The 20,212-nt window shown below is 52.5% G+C and overlaps 1 protein-coding gene across 2 annotated transcripts in view; it reads left to right on the forward strand.

The window, feature by feature from the left end:
- Positions 1-20,212, forward strand: part of RAD54L2 (RAD54 like 2) — a 50,065-nt gene that overhangs the window by 24,835 nt on the left and 5,018 nt on the right. For both annotated transcript variants that reach the window (XM_081159374.1, XM_081159375.1), the window contains exons 3-19: positions 2,694-2,895; positions 3,817-3,950; positions 4,408-4,524; positions 4,817-5,037; positions 5,838-6,020; positions 6,157-6,290; positions 7,554-7,750; positions 8,764-9,106; positions 9,640-9,817; positions 10,987-11,238; positions 11,456-11,574; positions 12,729-12,847; positions 14,554-14,653; positions 15,298-15,503; positions 15,923-16,095; positions 16,615-16,811; positions 19,135-19,334. In XM_081159374.1, coding sequence (XP_081015500.1) covers positions 2,694-2,895; positions 3,817-3,950; positions 4,408-4,524; positions 4,817-5,037; positions 5,838-6,020; positions 6,157-6,290; positions 7,554-7,750; positions 8,764-9,106; positions 9,640-9,817; positions 10,987-11,238; positions 11,456-11,574; positions 12,729-12,847; positions 14,554-14,653; positions 15,298-15,503; positions 15,923-16,095; positions 16,615-16,811; positions 19,135-19,334 — 3,075 coding nt within the window. The remainder of the gene's footprint in view (positions 1-2,693; positions 2,896-3,816; positions 3,951-4,407; positions 4,525-4,816; positions 5,038-5,837; positions 6,021-6,156; positions 6,291-7,553; positions 7,751-8,763; positions 9,107-9,639; positions 9,818-10,986; positions 11,239-11,455; positions 11,575-12,728; positions 12,848-14,553; positions 14,654-15,297; positions 15,504-15,922; positions 16,096-16,614; positions 16,812-19,134; positions 19,335-20,212) is intronic.

The following is a 20,212-nucleotide window of genomic DNA, read 5'->3' on the forward strand; positions in this document are numbered from 1 at the left end:
CAGTTAGCCCGACTTGCAGCTGCACCCGGAGCCTCTCTTTCTGTCCTCCTATCTGGCAGGACACACGGGCCGTGGCACCTGCTTCCTGAGCAGGTGGAACGTGCCCCTGAGCCAGGCTTGCAGTGCCTTCCCAGTGCTCGTTGTCACCCCGGACTCCGCCGTCTCTGGGATGCCTTTTGTAAGAGGCCTGCTGCAGACCCGGTGGTCGTGGAGAGGGGACTGGGATGTTTTAACCTGTTGCTCATGTCAGTGGTATAGCGGTGTCCCAGCATGAGCAGCCCTTGTCCAGTGCCTCCCTTGGCCATTTCCCCTTTGCTCTTCAAAAGCAAAGCTTATCTACCTGAAATTGTCAGTGGTCTCTCAGGGTGGAGACCAAAGCAGATGCTTCCAGGCCTGCTGCAGAGCAGCGAATCCCCCGGGTGGTCACATGTTAGTGTGTGTGCATGCGTGCACATGGTCCACACCCCACACCCCTCCACTCTGTACTCGCAGCAGCCATGTTAGCATCCCCTCCCCCCCCAAACACCAGGCAGTGGCATAGGTGCTAGGGAGAAGAGGCCTTGGAGATAGTCTTGGAGGTTGGCTTCTGTGCCAATGTCCCGAAGGATCTTTCATCTACACCTCAGTCAGCCTGGGAAGAGGGGGTCCTGGGAAGAGATGGGGAAGCAGGTCTTGGGTTGGAAGGCTCCTGCTGCTCTGATTACTCATTTTCAGTCAGCCCACATTGAACTGCATGCATTTTCCTAGTCGTTCCACCTCATGTAAAGTCTGTTCCTTTAGCTTATGCTCCTGCATCTGCTCAGAATGTTCTTTCTCTCCTCCTCTACTGGCTGGTACCTACCTACTCTGTTAGACCAAACCCAGGCCTCATCTTTCCCAAGGAAGCATCCTCACGCCCAGCCCTCAGCAAGCCTGGGTGGTTAGGTGTCCCTTCCCCAAGCATTGCTGTTCAGCACTCACCTCACTGTGCATGTGTTTCCCGTGTGGACCATCCTGTTGTGCCTTGGCACAGGGCCTGGTGCGCAGCAGATGCTCAAATGTGTGTGAGGCTGAACTCTAAGTGGTGCAGAGAGGCCACAGTGGCCATTTGGTGGCAGGCTTATGTGATGAGGCTTAGAACTAAGACGTGATCTGCCGTCTCGTGGGGCATTCGTGTGCTTGTAATAACACAAAGTGCAGTTTGCATGTGTCATTCTTTTTTAAAATAATTTGTTTTATTATTTTAAAAATTATTGTAAAACTTTTATAGTTGACATTCGATACTCGTTTCTGGTGTATGCGTAGCGGTTAGACATTTATTTACTTATGAAGTGATTCCTCCAATGAGCTCAGTACCATCTGATACCACACATAGTTATTACAATATTATTGACTATTCCCCTAAGCGGTACTTTACATCCCCATGACTGTTTTCTAACTGCCAATTTGTATTTCATCCCAAAACCTTTTCCACCCAGCCTCCCAAGCTCCCTCCCATCTGGCAACCATCAGTTTGCTCTCTGTATCTGTGAGTTTGTTTCTGTTTTGTTTGTTCATTTATTTTGTTTTTCAGATTCCAGATATAAGTAAAATCGTATGTATTTGTCTTTCTCTGACTTATTTCACGTAGCATAGTATCCTCTGTGTCCACCCATGTTGTTGGAAATGGTCACTTTTTTATAGCTGAGTAATATTCCACTGTATGTATCACCACTTCTTTATCCAGTCGTCTGTCAGTGGACACTTAGGCTGCTTCCGTATCTTGGCTGTTGTAAATAATGCTGCAGTGAGCATAGGGGTGCAGATATCTTTTTGAATTAGTGTTTTGTATTTGTTTGGAAGTGTTCCTAGAAGTGGGATTGCTGGGTCACTAGGTTGTTTCATTTTTAATTTTTTGAGGAAACTCCATACTGTTTTCCACAGTGGCTGCACCAGCCTGCGTTCCCACCAACAGTGCACGGGGGTTTCCTTTTCTCCACACCCTCGCCAGCACTTGTTTATTGATTTATTGATGAGAGCCATTCTGATAGGTGTGAGGTGATCTCTCATTGTGGTTTTAATTTGCATCTCTGATGATTAGTGACTTTGAGCATTTCTTATGTCTGTTGGCTATCTGCATGGCCTCTGGAAAAATGTCTGTTCAGGTCCTCTGCCCATTTTTTAATTGGATTGTCTAGAAAACAAACTTCTTGGAGGAAAGGAGTCTTATGAATATTACTTGAATCATCTAAGACAGTGCTTGTCGTGTGTAAGCCCTCATCAGGTAGGTGGTAAATTGAATGAGTGAACACGTTAAGGCACAGAGAAGAGGAGTGTTCTCCCTGTTGGCAGCTGAGACGTGCTTAGAGTCACACAGGTGAATTGAGCTGTATTTGGAATGGAGCCATCCCTTTCTGAGCAGCCTCAGGCCACCAAGCTTCCTTATTCACATCACAGTGCAAAGTCATAGCAAGAGTGATAGCTGTCGTTTCTTGAGCCTCCCGTGGGCCAGGCATGTGCCGTTTAGTCCTCACAGTAGCTCTGGTGTGTGGGCATCGCTCCCCTCACTTCAGAGACAAACCCTCTGAGGTTCAGAGGGATGTAAGGAACTGCCCTAGGGCATCAGCTGGTAAGTTACTGAGCTGAAGTTTGAGCCCAGGTGTGTCTGGCATCAGAACCCATTTTCCGCCCAGTAAAAGTTGATCCCTGGCCCCTCACTACCCTTGCCTTTTCAGACCCATCCCTGGAGGACATGTGTGGCCCTGAGTGTGCCCCGCTGGGGGAGGATGGGCAGCGGCCACCGCGGTGCACTTCAACTACCTCATCTCAGTCTGAGCCTTCGGAGCAGCTCAGGCGCCACCCCGGCAAGAACCTAGCCTCTGAGGACCCCAAAAAGAAGAGAGCTCAGAAGCCCTCCCACATGCGGAGGAACATAAGGTGAGCCCTGCTCCCGGTCGGAGGAGGAGAGGGAGGTCTTACCTTTGCTCGACGGCTGTCAGCAGCCGAAGGACTGTTGAGCTGGAGATTCCTTCCAGGGAAGAGCCTGAGCCGTCTGCCCAGGCGAACAGTGAGGGTGCCGCTCAGGACCACCGGGCTGGGCCGGCAGGGGAGCAGGCAGCCGGGTGGCACTTAGCACTGCCGGGGCACGTCCCGCCCTCTGGAGGCCCCAGGCATGCCCGTGCTCTGGGTGGACCCTGTTTTTTCCTTAGTTTTCCCTTACGTCTCAAAACAAGAGGAGATAAAGGAAGTTGAGTTCTTATCTTCTTAGAACTCAGCTGTAGTTGGGAGGGGCCTGTCTGGTCCCAAGCAGGGCTCCTTCCTTGAGCTAAGAAATCGGGGGGTGTGACCTTCCTTAACTACCCAGATTCCAGCAGCCCTTCCGTCTGCCGAAGAGATAAATGCTACCTTTTTCTCCTGCCCTCAACTTTTTTTGTTTTTAACATAATGACAATTGAAAAATATTACTCTAAGCTTGGGAAATAGGATATAGAATCATCATAATCCCACTTTCCATATAGCAACTATTTTTACTGGCGTTTCACTTTTATGAATCACACATTACGCTAATTTACTCCTGTTACATGCAGAGATGGGCTGTCAGGGGCCTCTGTCAGGAAGTTAAATAATATGGAAAATATATAAGGCCAGAGCCACCTGAGCCTCAAAGTCCCTTTTGTTTGTTTGTTTGGTGTGGTTTGTTTTTTTACCTTGCTCATTGCCTGGGCTGGGTGGGACCATGGTGGCTTCCCCTCCTGCCTCTGTGCTCTGAGCTCAGCAGTGCTGACCTCTCCCTGCAGCTGGATACCACATTGCTCACATCTCAAGCAAACCCAAGTGCTCTCTCATTTTAATGTTTAGAAAGCTGCTCCGGGAGGATCAGTTGGAGCCAGTCACCAAAGCAGCCCAACAGGAAGAGTTGGAAAGAAGGAAACGCCTGGAGCAGCAGCGGAAGGATTACGCAGCTCCCGTTCCCCCCTTGGAGTTTCTTCCCGGTGAGCAGTGGAGGCTGCAGGAAAGGCCCTGGGGGGTCCACAGGGTCAGGAACAGACCTGGAGTAAGGCCCTGGCCTCTCAGGAATCCCAGGCCTCGGGAATCCTTCCGAGTCACTCAACTTCCTGGCGACACCAGAGCAGAAGAATCTCATTTAAAAAGCTCAGATGGATGAAAGTGTGCCCCCCAAATTGATCTCATTTAGATTTCCCCCCTTAACTTTGGATCCTAACATGCCCAAGGGTTGGGACCCTTTCTAGCAGTCAGGTAGATATTAGGAAGTAAGAACCAGGGAGAAAGGGGAATTTGGAAAGAGGGCTGAGGTTCGTGAGATGCCTCTGCTGCTCTCCTTGGGGTAGTGCTGGTGAGAGCAGCAAAGGAGGGAGGGTGGATTATTTGAAAAATATGCCTGTGCACGTGTGGACTGATGCCCCTTCCCTCTCTCCTTTCTTTTCCTAGAGGAACTTGTCTTAAGAGCAAATGATGGTCCCCAACTGCCACCTCGGGTCTTGGCCCAGGAGATCATCTGTCTGGACAGCAGCAGTGGCAGCGAGGATGAGAAAAGCAGCCGAGATGGTAAGATCAAGTCGGAGTGCCCGCTTTACCCCGGCCTGGTGCCCACCTGGGAGGTTGTCTGTGCATAGAAAGGAGCGCAGTCCTCCCTCGTTCGCCTTGAGGTCCAACTGGGACAGATTTCCATGTGTCTTTTTGGTAAACGCAAGGTTTTCCATCTTGACTGGAAGCTGGGAGAGAGATTGTCATAGGTGATGCCGAGTCCACCTTTGTCCCCGTGCTCCTTCACTGCAACAGGGCAGTGAGTCACCTCTGCTCCTCGGTTTGTCTTGTCTTGTCCTATTGGCCTTTGCAGAGGTGATTGAGCTGAGCTCGGGCGAGGAGGACACCCTGCACATTGTGGACAGCAGCGAGTCCGCCAGTGAGGACGAAGAGGAGAAGGGCGGCACCCACGTGAACGACGCCCTCAACCAGCGCGACGCTCTGGGGCGAGTCCTTGTCAACCTGAATCACCCTCCCGAAGAGGAGAATGTGTTCCTGGCCCCGCAGTTGGCTCGGGCAGTGAAACCCCATCAGGTACAACAAACCTCGACTCTCTTCACTTCCTTCCAGTGTCCTTGCTGTGGACATCGCCTGCTGGTGCCTGTTGGCATCACAGCCTGTGAGGTACTCGTTTGGTGCCATGAGCAGCTATCTGAAGGGCCTGGGCCTCCTTCCTGGCAACTGATGCTTCAGAAATTCTGGTGAATGGGAAAGGACAGGCCTCAGGTTTGCCCAGACATGTAGAACGTGCTAGGTCTCCTGGCTTAATAATCTCTAGCCTCTGTCTTTGGGATCCACAAGGCTGGTTGAGATGCTCTCTGGAGGGCAATGCTGTGATTGGGAAGCTGTGGCTCCAGAAGAGATGTGAGAGTCAGAAGTCTGAGGGGCTTTCTGATGGGAGGGAGCAGAGTAGTTTGTGTTGACCCAGAGCCTGGAACCAGGACTGGGGAGCGAAAGTTCATAGAGACAGAGTTTGACCCAACATGAGAACTCACAGTAAGATGGCTCCTCATGGAGCGACTGCCTTGATGTAGAGGTAGGTGAGCAGCTAAGGGAGGCCAGCCAAGGCTGAGTGAAGGACCCTGGCAGGGGTTTGGTGTTGCGATTCTTGCCCGGGATGGGCAGCGGTGCCAGGGGGATGTTTTCTGTGTTTTCTCCCACAAGTCCATCACCAGCCAGTCAACTGGTCAGGGTACTGGGAGACATCTGTGGCCGTCCCCACCAGCTGTCATGTCTGGTGTGACATCTGCTCACTCACTTCTAATTCCACAGTGAGGACACTAGAGCCCTGGTCTTGCCGGCCCTCTGACCCTTGTCCATGTGTCCCTTGTCAGATTGGTGGGATCCGGTTCCTCTATGACAACCTGGTGGAGTCCCTGGAGAGGTTTAAGACCAGCAGCGGCTTTGGCTGTATTCTGGCCCACAGCATGGGCCTGGGGAAAACGCTGCAGGTGATCTCCTTCGTCGATGTCCTCTTCCGCCACACGCCAGCCAAGACGGTCCTTGCCATTGTGCCGGTGAGAGTTGGGGAAGGCGCCCCTAGTCGCCCCTCTGGAGAGCTCTGGGTTAACACTGTCCTGGGCACTGAAAAGCCGGTGAGCTCAGCCCTGAGCCTGCTCCTTAAAGCTCCCTCTCGGCCTCGCTTTCCGACAGGTTAATACTCTGCAGAATTGGCTGGCTGAGTTCAACATGTGGCTCCCAGCCCCCGAGGCCCTGCCGGCCGACAGCAAGCCTGAGGAGGTCCAGCCTCGGTTCTTCAAGGTTCACATCCTGAACGACGAGCACAAGTAGGTGGCGCCCTCTCCGCCCCCCAGACTGGTCCCAGGGTCTGCACGGCGGCCGTCTGCTTGGGGTGCGCCCTGTCCTCCCAGGTTCCTCCAGGTTTGGATGTGTCCCTCCCTCTTCTTGCTGCTCATTTTCTCTCTGCCTCGCTGCTCAGTAAAGGTGGAGTCACGTCGCCGGGGAAACCTCTGGTTCCTGCTCGAGGACGCAAGGTTGCGTTTCCCAGGTGCACAGGGATACAGTCAGCGCGATAAAGCGAGACTGTCCGTCTTCTGACTGTTTTCCTTTCACTTTTCTCTTTTCCTAGCAGCTCATCGGTCTCTTCTTTTAAGCACCAGTCTACAGTTGACCTTTTTTTAAAATTCTCACCCAAGGATATGTTTATTGATTGATTGATTGATTGATTTTTTTTTTTTTACAAAGAGAGAAACATCGATCAGTTGCCTCCCATCCATGCCCTGACCGGAGATCGAACCCATAACCTTTTGGTGTACGGGACGGTGCTCCAACCAGCCGAGCCGCCTGGCCAGGGCTGTAGTTGGCCTTTAATGGTACAACTTCCAAGCTTTGAAAGGGTCATACGGTTTTTGTTTTATATTTCAAGAGGATTATTTATATTTCCACTCCGCATATTCAACCTGTTTTCCAAAAATCTGAAGGTATTTCCTGGCCCACGCCTGCCATCTGTGCTACCCTTGCCTCTCGGAGGCGTGGATATTGAGAAGACAGACTTTCTCTTCTGCAGAGGCTGCCTCCTGTGAGGTGTGGTCACATCAAAGTGAGGAGACTGCGTGGCCCACAGGTGGTTGCTCACCTGCCCTTTCTTAGGTTTCAGGCCTGCGAGTCCACATGTGGTCAGTGCAGTGCTGCCAGGGCTCAGTTGCTCGGGTGGAGGGGCCGTGCCGAGTCTTCTGCTCTCAGCTGCTCTTAGTACTTCTGTTTATCACGGGAATGACTTGAAATTCCACCTCAAGTCCGTAGTCATGCGTGTAGTGTACCTGCAAAGGAGGCTGTCACTTTAGCTTGCCTTGTGCCGTTGAGTTTCTGGTTTTTGCTGTTTCCCCATCATCAGTGACCCAGTCCGTCCTCAGTGCAATGGATGCTGCACCGGGGTTGTGGGAAGGTCCTCAGGCAGCTGGCTGGCCCTGCGATGCTGCCTCTGGTGTTTGGCAGAAGGGTTCTGAATGTCCCTCAGCACAGCTTGCTTGTAAGGAGTCCTTCCTGGGGAGCAGTGGGAGCAGTAACACTTTCTCTCTGTTCACTTACAGGACCATGGCAGCTCGCGCTAAAGTGATGGCCGACTGGGTGTCGGAGGGTGGGGTGCTGCTGATGGGGTATGAAATGTACAGACTCCTCACCCTGAAGAAATCCTTTGCCACAGGTAGACCGAAGAAAACCAAGAAACGTTCTCACCCGGTCATCATTGATCTGGATGAGGAAGATCGCCAGCAGGAGTTTCGGAGAGGTGGGCAGCCTCTCCTGGGGCCCTCCTAGGGTATTTCAGGGAAAGGAAATAGTGTCGGCAACAGCACCTCGTCAGATGCGAAGCATTATGGATGTGGGTTGTGTTGTCTTAAACCAGAAATCCTGGCCCCAAGATAGGTGGGGTGACCTGCCCTCGAGGCAGTGGGCGTGAGGTCAGGCCAGGCTGCAGACAGGTCAGGAGGCCCCTGCCCTCTGGCCCTGTTTCTCTCACGGGGCAGGTGGGAGAGGATCTGCTGCATGTCCACCCCCAGAGATGTACTGAGATGGCACTTACGTCACAGATACGCAGAGTAATAATAATACTGTTTGTGAATTTACAGAACAGTGTGTCCCCGCTTTCTCGTGAATGCTGCTCCTCTCGTAGCCCTGCTCCCTCCTCTAAGGGGCCTTTTCCCATCTGGGGAAGGAAGTTTCCTTAGGGTGCAAGGGCTGTTTCATTGTGTAGGTCTCTTCATCCCGAGGTTATGTTTGTTGTAGGTTTGCTACTGTTACAGAGGAAGGATGAACTTGTCTTTTAGCGGTGGCTGGGGAGTGAGTCCAGGAAGGCTTGCCCTTTAGCTAGTTCCCAGCAGCCACCCTCGGAAGGCACCGAGGTGCTGACAGTGGTGAGAGCCAAGCTAAGCGTCTGGACTGTTCCTATCAGTTTCACCCAGACGCATTTTTAATCCTCGGCGGGTGCTCTAAAATCATGCTCTCTGCTGACCAGCTGGTCTAAGCCTGAAGAATACAGTCGGCTTTACTTTTAGCCTAAAGTAGGAAAATAAATAAAAGGAAGGGAAGAGGGAAGAGATTTACTGGGAGAGCCAACAGGCCAGGCTCACGGCACCCCCAGCGTAGGAGCCCAGACGGCTGGCTCCCCTACCGACGGGAGCTGACTCTCGCTTTCCTGCTTCCTTCATTTCTCCTGTCTCCTCCAGGGCACACCCCTCCTCCTCTTGTTGACTAGGAGCAGGCCCTCTCACCCTCTGACTCCGGATCCTCTTCCCTCCCCAGAGTTTGAGAAAGCCTTGTGCCGCCCTGGCCCGGATGTGGTGATCTGTGACGAGGGACACCGCATCAAGAACTGCCAGGCCAGCACCTCGCAGGCCCTGAAGAACATTCGCTCTCGCCGCCGCGTGGTGCTGACGGGCTACCCGCTGCAGAACAACCTCATCGAGTACTGGTGCATGGTGGACTTTGTGCGCCCGGACTTCCTGGGCACCCGGCAGGAGTTCAGCAACATGTTCGAGCGCCCCATCCTGAACGGGCAGTGCGTGGACAGCACGCCCCAGGACGTGCGCCTCATGCGGTACCGGAGCCACGTGCTGCACAGCCTGCTGGAGGGCTTCGTGCAGAGGTGAGCCACCCGCCTTCCTGGGGGAGGAGCCCAACCTCCCTTCACTCAGTAGCATTTGCTGAACAGCTAGCCGAGGGTGGGTACCCACTGTTTCAGTCTTCTGGAGGTTTGGCCTAGATGTGCTTCTCCCTAAAGTTGACCCTTGGTTACCATGGATGCCGGCTTTACCTGCTGAGAAGCAGAGAGCTGGCATCTGCGGACTTGGGTGAGAGAGGGACGGGTGGCTCAGGGTGGGCCCAGGCCGCGCCGGCCTCTTGGTGCGCATAGCTGTGCTGTTCTCCAGCAGGCCATTTTTGCTGGTTAGTGGGCCTGTGCGGAGAGAGCCGAGGGGAGTGGCCCGCGTCGGGTGAGGACCTGGGCGGTCACTGCCTCTTTAGTTCCCACCCTTGAGGTGGGTCTCTCCTTGACGGCTGCTGAGCCCTCATCGCGGGACTGTGGGAGCCTTAGGAGGCCGTGTGGCCGGAAAGCGGGGCTCTTCCTGTCCCAACGCCCCCGGCCATGCCACCCTGTCACCCTGGTCTCTGCATCCGCAGGAGAGGCCACACCGTGCTGAAGATTCACCTCCCTGCCAAGGAGGAAAACGTGATCCTGGTGCGGCTCTCGCAGGTCCAGCGAGCCCTGTACACGCAGTTCATGGACCGCTTCCGGGACTGTGGCAGCAGTGGCTGGCTGGGGCTGAACCCCCTCAAGGCTTTCTGTGTGTGCTGCAAGGTGCGTGCAAGGAGCCTCGGGGACACTGAGACACAGAGGATGCACGTGGCCCTAGAGGAGTTACTCCTGCTGGGATCCTGGACAAGGAGAAGGGAGCAGGGGGCACCTCTGCCCTGGAGGGCTGGGGGCGCTCGGGCGAGTGGTGCTGGCTTCCAGCACAGTGCCTGGGAGGCTGCGAGCACTGTAATTCAAATGGCACTCCCTGTGGTTGCAACTCAGCTGCACCGCTTGTTACACCAAACTTGAGAACCCACTTCCCTCCTCACTCATTTTTTCACTTGGAAGAGCAAGTGATGGTGGAACATTGTGGGGCATCGTTTTGACTGCTCGCATGATAGGGGCTCAATAACTCTATAGCTGAGACAGGTTATTAGGGTGCCTTCCACTGGGTTCTGTATTTCATCAGATTGAGATCTTCATCCTGAGATGCTTCAGGTGGTTTGGGGACAGCAAGGCCCAGGTGTCTTTGGCACTAAGCCTCCTGAGCAAGCTGAGGAGCACTCACGTGCCTTTAATCTGGTCCCGGGCTCCCTGTTGTCTCAGGGGACCCGTTTCTTTGGCAGCTCTCAGGCATTATTTCTGATTGACCACTGCTTTAATCAGTGAGCTGAAGGGTATGCCTGGGGTTAGATGGAGTTTCAAATATTTCTTTTGTAGCCACAGTCCTAGAGACCAGCGCAGGTGTGGTCTGGAGGAGGCTGCAGTGACGGTCCCCCCAGTCCTACGCGTTCCCTTCTCCTCCCTGGGAATTCTCAACTCCTGCTAGGAGTAGCCCCTCACATGACTTATGGTTGGTCACCTAGAAGTCAGATACATTTGTCCAGAGGGAGCCATTGGTCTTGTTTCACACAGTAGTTCACTGTGGCCACACTGAAACAGGAAATTCTCACTGAACTAGAAGAAGAGTCCAAGGCTTGTGGCTTTTTGCTTATGTACCAAACACCAGCCTGCCCCTGGTGTGAACGCTCCTGTTCACACGTCATGCGAACTGAGTTGGTTAGTGGGAACCAGTGTGCAGGCTCTTTGGCTACGAGGGGCTGGGAGACTCTGCTTTTTGGTGTTGATGGTATGTGCTTGGGAGGCGGGTTTGAGCAAGGACGCGTTTCCAGACCCCCGGGGCACCCTTGCATTGTTCTCTGCCCTGCATCCCTTTTCTCTGATGACCTCAGATCTGGAATCACCCCGACGTGCTGTATGAAGCCCTTCAGAAGGAGAACCTGGCCAATGAGCAGGACCTGGACGTGGAAGAGCTTGGCTCGGCAGGGACTAGTGCCCGCTGCCCATCCCAGGGAGCCAAAGGCAAGGGAGAGGACAGCGCCTTGGCCGCCTCAATGGGAGAGGCCACCAACACCAAGTTCCTGCAAGGGGTCGGCTTCAGCCCTTTCCAGGAGCGAGGCAACAACATTGTCACCTATGAATGGGTGAGTCAGGCAGATCCCTCTGCAGCCACAGACCATGGCTGAGAAGAAGTGGTGGTGTAAAGCCCACATGAGGAGGGCGCAGAGTGCACTGCACCACTGAGGTCTGTGCCGGGAACTATGAAGGCGGCCTGTGAGCTGCTGTCTTAGAGGGAGAGAGTTTTATTTCTAGGAATCTGGCCATGGACCTGCTCCAAGCTGCCTCATTTCTGTCTTTCAGGCCAAGGACCTTTTAACTAATTACCAGACTGGAGTCCTGGAGAACTCTCCCAAGATGGTCCTGCTTTTCCACCTGGTCGAGGAAAGTGTGAAGCTTGGGGACAAGATCCTCGTGTTCAGGTAGAAGAGAAATTTCTAAATGACACTGTCTCTCTGGTAACAGTGACACCGGCCCTACAGAGGGAGATGCTTGGGGTCACGCCAGCCCCTTTTCTCTCTCCAAGCCTCTGCTTCTTGGGATGACCTTGCATTTTGTCTTTTTCTTGGAGCTGTTTTGTCCAGTGCTCTTCTCTGCAGAGAACAATTTGAAACCGTAGGTTAACATTGCAGATCATAGTCTAAACCTTCCAGTTGTGGCCCAGGCCAGATGTGGCCTGTGGCCTGTTACTGTACAACCTGAGCGCTTGTTTTTACATTTTGAAAGGGTTTAAATAAAAGAAAATATGCAGCAGAAACTGTATGTGGTCTGCAAAGCCTAAAAATATTCACTGTCAGGCCCTTTACAGAAAACATTTGTGGGCTGTTGGTTTAATGTGCTTCTTTCCCTCTTGGCCTTTTCTTTTTTTCTTTTTAAAATAATAATAAGCTTTGTATATTATATAAGGACAAATAAACAGTGTGATTTGGTCCCGAGTCCCATTCTCAGTCTTGCCAGAGCGTTGAGTCCCATCCAGGTCTAACTCAGGGAATCAGACAGTCGATTGATTACTCCTCCTTTGTTCTGACCAGATTGTGCTCCAACGAGAGCCAAGTGGCAGCGGCCTGGTTTGGAAGCCTCAATGAGGGTTTCCACGTGGGACACATGTGCAAGGACCACAATGGTTCTAACTTGGGGAGAGCCTGCTGGCTTTATGGGTCACCTCTGAGGAGACTGGCTCTGCAAACTCGGAAGCAGCGAGTGCTTCTGTCTTCCTAGTGAGACCCATGATATTGCCTGTGGCCTGTAGTTGGCACTAGTGTAGATCCATGCAGGGTGGGTTTCAATGCTGATGTTATTGGTTACTAGGCACTGAGCAAAACTGCAGAATTTCCCAGTTGAAAAAGTTATGGGTAGAGGGTGTTTTAGCGGGATGGAGATGGTAACTGTATGGATGACTCTGCTCCCACTGTGAGCTAGAGAGGATACCCTTCTTGGTTCTTTGTGAGGTTACCTCTTATAGGGAGTAGGTTGTGGGAGCTCCCACCCTCAGAAGGCTGCACACAGTTGTGGGCCTGGTGGGGAACAAATTCCCTTGGGTCCAGGCACCTTCTGAACCAGATCTTGTCCCTTCCAGCCAGAGCCTGTCCACCTTGGCTCTCATCGAGGAGTTCCTGGGGAAACGCGACGTGCCCTGTCTACCTGGTGCTGAAGGGCAAGGAGCACAGAAGTGGGTGCGAAACGTCAGCTACTTCCGTGAGTTCACTGCTGCTTTGCTCCTGGAGCCCTGGCAAGGTCTGCTTAAGGGTTTCCTTTCCTTCTCGTTTCCTCTCCTGCTTCATTCTTCATCAAATATACAGGAATAACTGAGATTAGCCAAGGAACAGAGAGAGATTGAGGGTAAACTGTTGTGTGTGAGGCACTGTCCTAGGGGCTGAGGAGCTTAGGCGAGACTTTGGGGGGGTGGTTACAGAGAAGTAGAAGGCATAGGCCTAGTCTTCATCTGAGACATGACAACTTAAGGACAAATACAGAGTGGCACTGACCGAGTGCCCTCACTGGGGCTCTAAGAAAGACAGAATCATCCTGGTAAAAGTGGTTGGAAAAGGCTTCCTGGAGGAGGCAGAACTCGCACTAGACTTGCAAAAATGGGGAGGATTTGAAAGATACAGGACTAGTGTGGCCCAGAAGTCATTCTAGGGGGAAAGAGTAGAGTGAACACAAGCCTAGACCATGCATTCTCTGTGGGCAGTTAGTAAGTATCCCTAGAGGGGAGAAAGTTGGTTCTTGACGGGGTGAGAAAACTTTTTGAAGTATAAAGCATAAATGCTTATAGAAAGTAAACATAATATACCTGTGGTGTTAGAATTACATGGGGGACATGGCTATTGGAAAGAGGGTGGTAATGAAAAAAGGCTGAGAAATATTGACCTCAGGCCCTTGCTGACGAGATCCTGACATTTGGGCCAGATGGTTCTGTATAGCCTGGGGCAGGCAGGTGCACTGTGGGATGTTTAGCAGCATCCCTGGGGTCTGTTCACTGGGTGGCAGCAGCGTCAGCTCAGTTATAAAAACCACGTGTTTCCAGGCGTTTCCGAGTGTCTCCTGTGGGGCGGAGGGTGGAGAGATCACCTTGTTGAGAGGCCTGGAGGCTCAGGGTGGTGAGGAGACCGCAGCACAGGGTCTGACCTGGAGCCCTGTGCTGACTCTGGGCTTGCCCAGCAAGTCCGTGGTGATCTGTGCTTGGAACTCGTGAGAACTCAGGTTGGAAGGGGGACTGGGGTGCTGAGAGAGCCTCCCAATTCCCTCCGGTTAAACTCATGCTTCCTGTAACTGGAGCAGTTCAGTTCTCCACCTGGTATCTCATACCCTTAGCTTTGCCCTCTTCTCTGCTTTACCCCAGGTGACAAAAGTAGCCTTTCTCCCTTGCTCATGCCTCATAACCGAAGGTTACCTTTTCTCCTTTGGGCTCCTCCCGTTTTCATTAGTATGTCCCACCCCACTGTTCCATATCCGTTCCTCTCGTGTGTCCACAGAGCAACTTCTCAGCCTTAGGAGCTTGTGAACAATGCAGATCCCTTGTGGAGGAGCATCACCCTCATCAGAACACAAACCCCTTGGTCGTCTGTACTCGAGAGCATTCACAGGATGGAGGCAGAGGGTCACCTGAGCCATGTCTGCCAAGCACACCCATATTTAGGGTGACTTGTGCACTTTAAAGTCTAGGAACCTTGGCGTTAGAACTGACCAAAGATACTAAAGGGAGAAACACTCTAGTCCTTGCTGCACATGAGAATAATCGCCTAGGGGTATTTTTAAGTTATAGAAACCTGAGTCTCGTGGTAGACCTGAATTCTGGGGTGTGTGTGTGTGTGTGTGTGTTTTGTTTTTAAAACACATTTGCCAGGATTTTGCTGTGTACTCTGCCCTCATCTGTCCATCTCTGTGGTTTTCCTTCCTAGGGCTAGACGGTAGCACCCCTGCCTTTGAGAGAGAGCGGCTCATTAATCAGTTCAATGATCCCAGCAACCTCACCACCTGGCTGTTCCTTCTCTCCACAAGGTGAGTGGCTCCTGAGAGGTGGGCAGAAGGCTGGTCCTGGGCAGTTGTACCTCCACATAGGCAGGCACCCTGAAGGCTCGTCCAGTTTCCTTCAGAAGATGTCTGCTCGGGTTTGTGACTTGTTCTTGAAGTGAGAGAGGGGACACCAAAGGAAGCTGTGTTAGAAGGGCGATCGTGACATTGTCATTAAGTTCTCGGAGACCTTCATTAACAACGGTCGTGGTTAGCTTTTCTCCCGGAGTGTCCAAGGCTTAGGCGATGTGATGTGTGTGAAGGTGCCTTACGAAGGAGGAAGTGCAGTAGAACTGTGAAGGCGGGTGGCCGTTTGCCTCGTGCCGAGCAGCCTGAAGCTGTGCTGCCCTTAGACTAAGCACACGTTTCCCTCACCAAGTGACAGCACACCCCTCACAGCAGGGTGGGGAGCGGGCCTGCTTCCTGCTGGCGGGCACTGCCGTGCAGGCATTCAGGGCATACTTCTCAGTGCTCGAGGACATACACTGTTCATCAGCAGGACCGCAGAGTCCGCTGGTGTGTTGTGCTGAGGACAGAGGAGGGTGTCACGGTAGGAGTCACAGACGGTAAAACGAATTTGAAAACGATCTTTAAAACTAAAGGCTCTGTGGTTGTTGGTTTGTGTTTTAAAGGGCTGGGTGTTTGGGCGTGAATCTGATCGGGGCCAACCGAGTGGTGGTGTTCGACGCTTCCTGGAACCCTTGCCATGATGCGCAGGCGGTGTGTCGGGTGTACCGCTATGGCCAGAAAAAGCCCTGCCACATCTACCGCCTTGTGGCCGATTTCACCCTCGAAAAGAAGATCTATGACCGGCAGATTTCCAAGCAGGGCATGTCAGGTGGGCCGCCTTCTAGGCTCAGAAGGGGCACATTGGTAGAGGCTGCCGTCCTTACTGTGTCAAGGGGGATGGGACGGGACAGGACGATGTGGACACAGGCGGGCTTTCCATCACAGAAAGCCAGCCGCTCCTCCCATCGCGTCCTGATTCAAGCAGTTGTTCACGAGGGCATTGACCTCAGCTTGGTGAAGGTGGGTTTAGTGCTAAGAGCTGAGCCAGAAGATTTCTCTTACGGTGTTTCCGTTTCCCCTGGGCCTCCAACCTGCCTCTGACTGTCAGCTATGGAATGGCCTCGGGTGGCTTAGGCGTTAGTGGCCATTGTGGTGCCCACAGCCTCTCCTCTCTGCCAGTCTTTGTGGCTGTGCCTTTGTGTTCTTCTTTCCGAGTAATGACTAGCTGTCTCCACATCTCCTGCCTAGATCGGGTGGTGGACGATCTCAATCCAATGCTGAACTTCACCCGGAAGGAGGTGGAGAACCTGCTGCACTTTGTGGAGAAGGAGCCGGCTCCCCAAGCGTCTTTGAACGTGAAGGGGGTTAAGGAGCCTGTCTTGCAACTTGCCTGCCTGAAGTACCCTCACCTCATCACCAAGGTGCGCACACTGCTCCCCTGAGACTGTCCAGCAGGGGAGGCTCGTCTGGCGAGCTTGTCTTTTTCATCCAAACTCTTGTTTCACGCAGGCAACTTGAACTCCTGGTTCTTTTCCTCGCCCCGTGCAGTCCCCACCCCTAGTCTGGTCCTACTAGTGCTGGGCTCAGCCATGTGGGATAATTTGGCCAGTGTGTTTTCCTAGCAGAAGGAGAGATGGAAAGTTCTAAAAATGTAGTCTGTTAATTTTCTGAACTCCCCTTGCTTTTGATATGGAAGACAGACTTAGGCTGTCTGAAGCTGGTGCAATGTTATAATTGTGAATTGTACTCTTGACAGGAAGACAGGAAGCCTGCCCGTGTGTGTGTGTGTGAGTGTGAGAGAGAGGGAGCGAGTGTGAGCAGGCTCTTTGCTAGTGCTGGAGACGGCTAGCCCTTCTTTGGTGTCAGAGTAAGGCTCATTGTGAATTCTTCACATCGGCACAAAGACTGGTAATTAAATCAACATCCTCCTGTGTCCCCAGGAGCCTTTTGAGCATGAGTCACTGCTCCTTAACCGAAGGGATCACAAGCTGACCAAGGCAGAGAAAAAAGCAGCAAAGAAAAGCTATGAGGAAGACAAACGCACGTCGGTCCCCTACACCCGCCCGTCGTATGCACAGTATTACCCCGCCAGCGACCAGAGCCTAACCAGCATCCCCGCCTTCAGCCAGAGAAACTGGTGAGTCACGTTGAAGGGAGGAGGAGCGTCTTCTGGGGGCCAGGCCCACGCCTTCCCCCTGGTGTGTTGTTCAAACAAAAGGACAGATGTCAGTTGCTCTCTGGCTGCTGAGAACTGATGGGTTCTGCTCTTGGTGAGGTGTCCAAGCAGTTCAGCAGCCCTGGTGTGTTAAGTGGCTCTCTCTGGAAGAATGAGCTGCTGGCCTTATGAATCAGGAGAATCCTTTTGGATTCCTGGGAGGTGCAGCTTTTCAAAACACAGAAGCCCAGCCCTGCCACACAGCCCCATCCTCTCCACAGCCCCTTGGTCCTAGGCCTTGCTTAACGCTGAAGTTCAAGCGTCTCCGGGCCTTGGAATGCAATCGGTGTGCTCTGCTGCTCCTAATGGGGCTTCATTCTGTGGTGTGCCACCGTCCTGAGCAAAAAGTCTTTTCCTTAAGCACAGCTTCCAGAGCCGTTCAGAATATGAACAGGATGGGAGCCAACTGTTACGTGGAGAGGGAGGCTCTTTGTAAGAATTACAGAACAGTTATCTATGTTTCATTCATTCATTCATTCATTTTTTCAGTCCTCACTGAGGATATTTTTTCCATTGCTTTCCAGAGAGAGTGGAAGGAAGGGGAGAGAGAGAAACATCGATGTGAGAGAGACATCAATTGGTTGTCTCCTGCTTTAAAAAATTTTTTAAGACAAAATGCCTCATAGCCCTCACCAGATTGGCTGCTTAATTGGAGATTTGCATTTTTAAACTGTTTGATTATCTTGAATTAAAGATAATTATTTTATTCGAGTGTTTAGATTTAAAACTTTTCTTATGAAGACTGCATGTAAAAAAAAATTGCCAAATGAGGTTGTAAAGGCACTGAAACTATGTGGTATTTTATATGGGATTCTAATTTTTGGTAAGTTTGTACAGGGTACTCTCAAGGAGAAAGTCACTCTCAGAGCCTCAGACTTTATTTTCCCCAATACTGCTGCCAGTGACACCCTCCTCTCCCTTCCTCCACTTCTTTTTTTACTTCTCTGGGCTTTGCCATGTAGCAGTAGGAATGGACTGAGCCTGAACCCGGTGGGAGAAGAACTGTGTGGAGGGGAAGATATGACAAGTGGGCTGGGCAGGGAGGAGGTGTCAGCTCCTGTTCCGGCCCAGCTCTGGCCCCGTGGGAGGCACCAGCTTCTCCCGGCCTTTGACAAGCCACACATACCAGGATCCCGCTGATTCCTTACCCTGCCCTCCCACCCAGATTCCTTACCACAGCCCAGCAGAGTAGGGGGCTTGGGCTACATTCCTGTTACCCTGCTGACTTGATCCTGGGGAGAGTCCCATTGCCCTCCAGTCAGGGCCCTAGCTCCTGCAAAGCCACCTGGGCAGGCATTGAGGACACGGGCCCCTCACCTGCTGAGCTCCCACCTGGGAATGCGGGAGACCACAGGGCCCTGGGCGCTGCCCAAAGTGTTCTTCAGTCAGACGGGGAAGAACATACCCATCCAAGGAGGTCTGTTTCCTGGGACTGAAGACCAAAGACGCAGATTCCAGAAGCTTATAGACAGGAACTTAAAGATCTTAAATCAGGAGTGGCTTTCTCATGGTACTGACATCCAGACAGAGGAGTGAAGTGTGAGGGTGCATCCCTGGCCCTGGGGTAACACCGTGGCATGTTGATGGTAGGACACACCCAGCCAGTGCTCAGGTTGGCCGTGGGCATGTACCGGTTAGAGGCCTGGCTGCTGCTGCTTTTGTGGCGGTCGCGGCTAGAGGGGTACTCTAAGGACTGGCCCCAGGTGGAGCCCAGCGAAAAGTAATGTGGAGGAGAGAGGGGTGTCTGCATTACTTATTGATACTTGAAGTTTCAGAAAGTAAAGATGGTTAAGGTTGGACAGGTGGGTGGCCTCTCAAGTTCACCTGAACGTGGTGTCACGTGGCCTTGCTCCTTGGCGAGTGGGAAAGTTCCAGCCATTCGTCTTCCACTTAGCACGCACTGTGTTCTGAAGAACTTCTCCCTTGTTGCATCTGTGCCTCCCCCCAACTTTCCTCCAAGGACTGGTTCCTACTGTGCATAGACAGACCCCCCAAATCCCCATAAAGGCATCATCCCACTGACACCTGACTCCTTAGGCTCTGAGAGGCGTCACGCCTCGCTGCCTCTGTCTCCGTCCTGCGTCTTGTCTTTGAACTGACCGTGCCCTGTAGGTTCCTCTGGTCCTTCTCAGCAGCACCTGAGGCTGTAGGATGGGGATGTCTGAAGGGCTCTGGAGGCTTTGCAGATAAAGGGAAGGGGGCTGTTCTGCCGACCTCTCTGAGGGCGCTTGTCTTTCTCTCTCAGGCAGCCGACGCTGAAGAGCGATGAGAAGCCTGTGGCCAGTGTCCGTCCTGTACAGTCCACTCCCATCCCCATGATGCCCCGGCACGTCCCACTGGGAGGCAGCGTAGGCTGTGCCTCCAGCACAAACCCAGCTATGAACTTCCCGATCAACTACCTGCAGCGTGCGGGTGTCCTTGTGCAGAAGGTGGTCACCACAACAGGTTGGGAACGCCTGGGTTCTCCAGGGTGCTCTCCCTTTCCAGATTGCTTTGTTCATGCAGGAATTTTAGTACTTATTAAACACTGTGTCCTGGGCCTTACTACATTGGCAGTGTAGGTAAAAATAGACAACAGCAGTCCTTGATCTGGAGGATTGTGCACTCTAACGAAATGTCTTCACAGTAATAACACGGGACTGGATGTTCCTGAATGTGGTGGGTGGGATGGACTGTGAACCCTGTGGAGATTCTGGAAATGCCACTGGGACACAGGGTTGGCCTTCTGAGAGACATGGGAATGTGTGGAGTCCTGCCTGACTGTAGGGTCCACTGAGTACAAAGGACAGCTGTCCACCTTCCCACTTAATCAGAATGTCACTTTTTTCTTTGTGGGTTTAAAGTGGCCTGAGCACGGTGGACCCGTGGTGGGGAGGAGGGTGCCCACCTGTCCTGATCAGTCTTGAGATGCAGGGCACTTGGGAAGGAGAGCACTTCATGATGCTGCTTTTCTCTTGTTACCTGGAAATATCCGTGATAGGTAAATTTCAATGAGAATACCTTAATTGATTTTTTGAGTAGGAAAATAATATACATCCACTGTAAAAAACTGAAATGAGTGAAAACAGAAAGAGCCTCCTTTCTTTCTCCTTGACTGAGCCTTAGCTGCTGCATTCTCTGGTCGTGTAGGGAACGCCAGCTCGGGAGAGGACGGGGCTACCTGGCCTCTGCGATGTGGGGCAGATACGTGCAGGTAGCTCGGGGGAGAAAATACACAGAAAAAGCCATGTGAACCAAAACTTTCTAACCAGAAACTCTATGAAATTTGACTTAAGTGAGGGGAGGTTGACCAGAAAGATGATCAGATTTCTAGAAAGCCCCTT

Source organism: Miniopterus schreibersii, assembly GCF_964146895.1.
Source record: "Miniopterus schreibersii genome assembly, chromosome: 15".
Classification (NCBI taxonomy): Eukaryota; Metazoa; Chordata; class Mammalia; order Chiroptera; family Miniopteridae; genus Miniopterus; species Miniopterus schreibersii.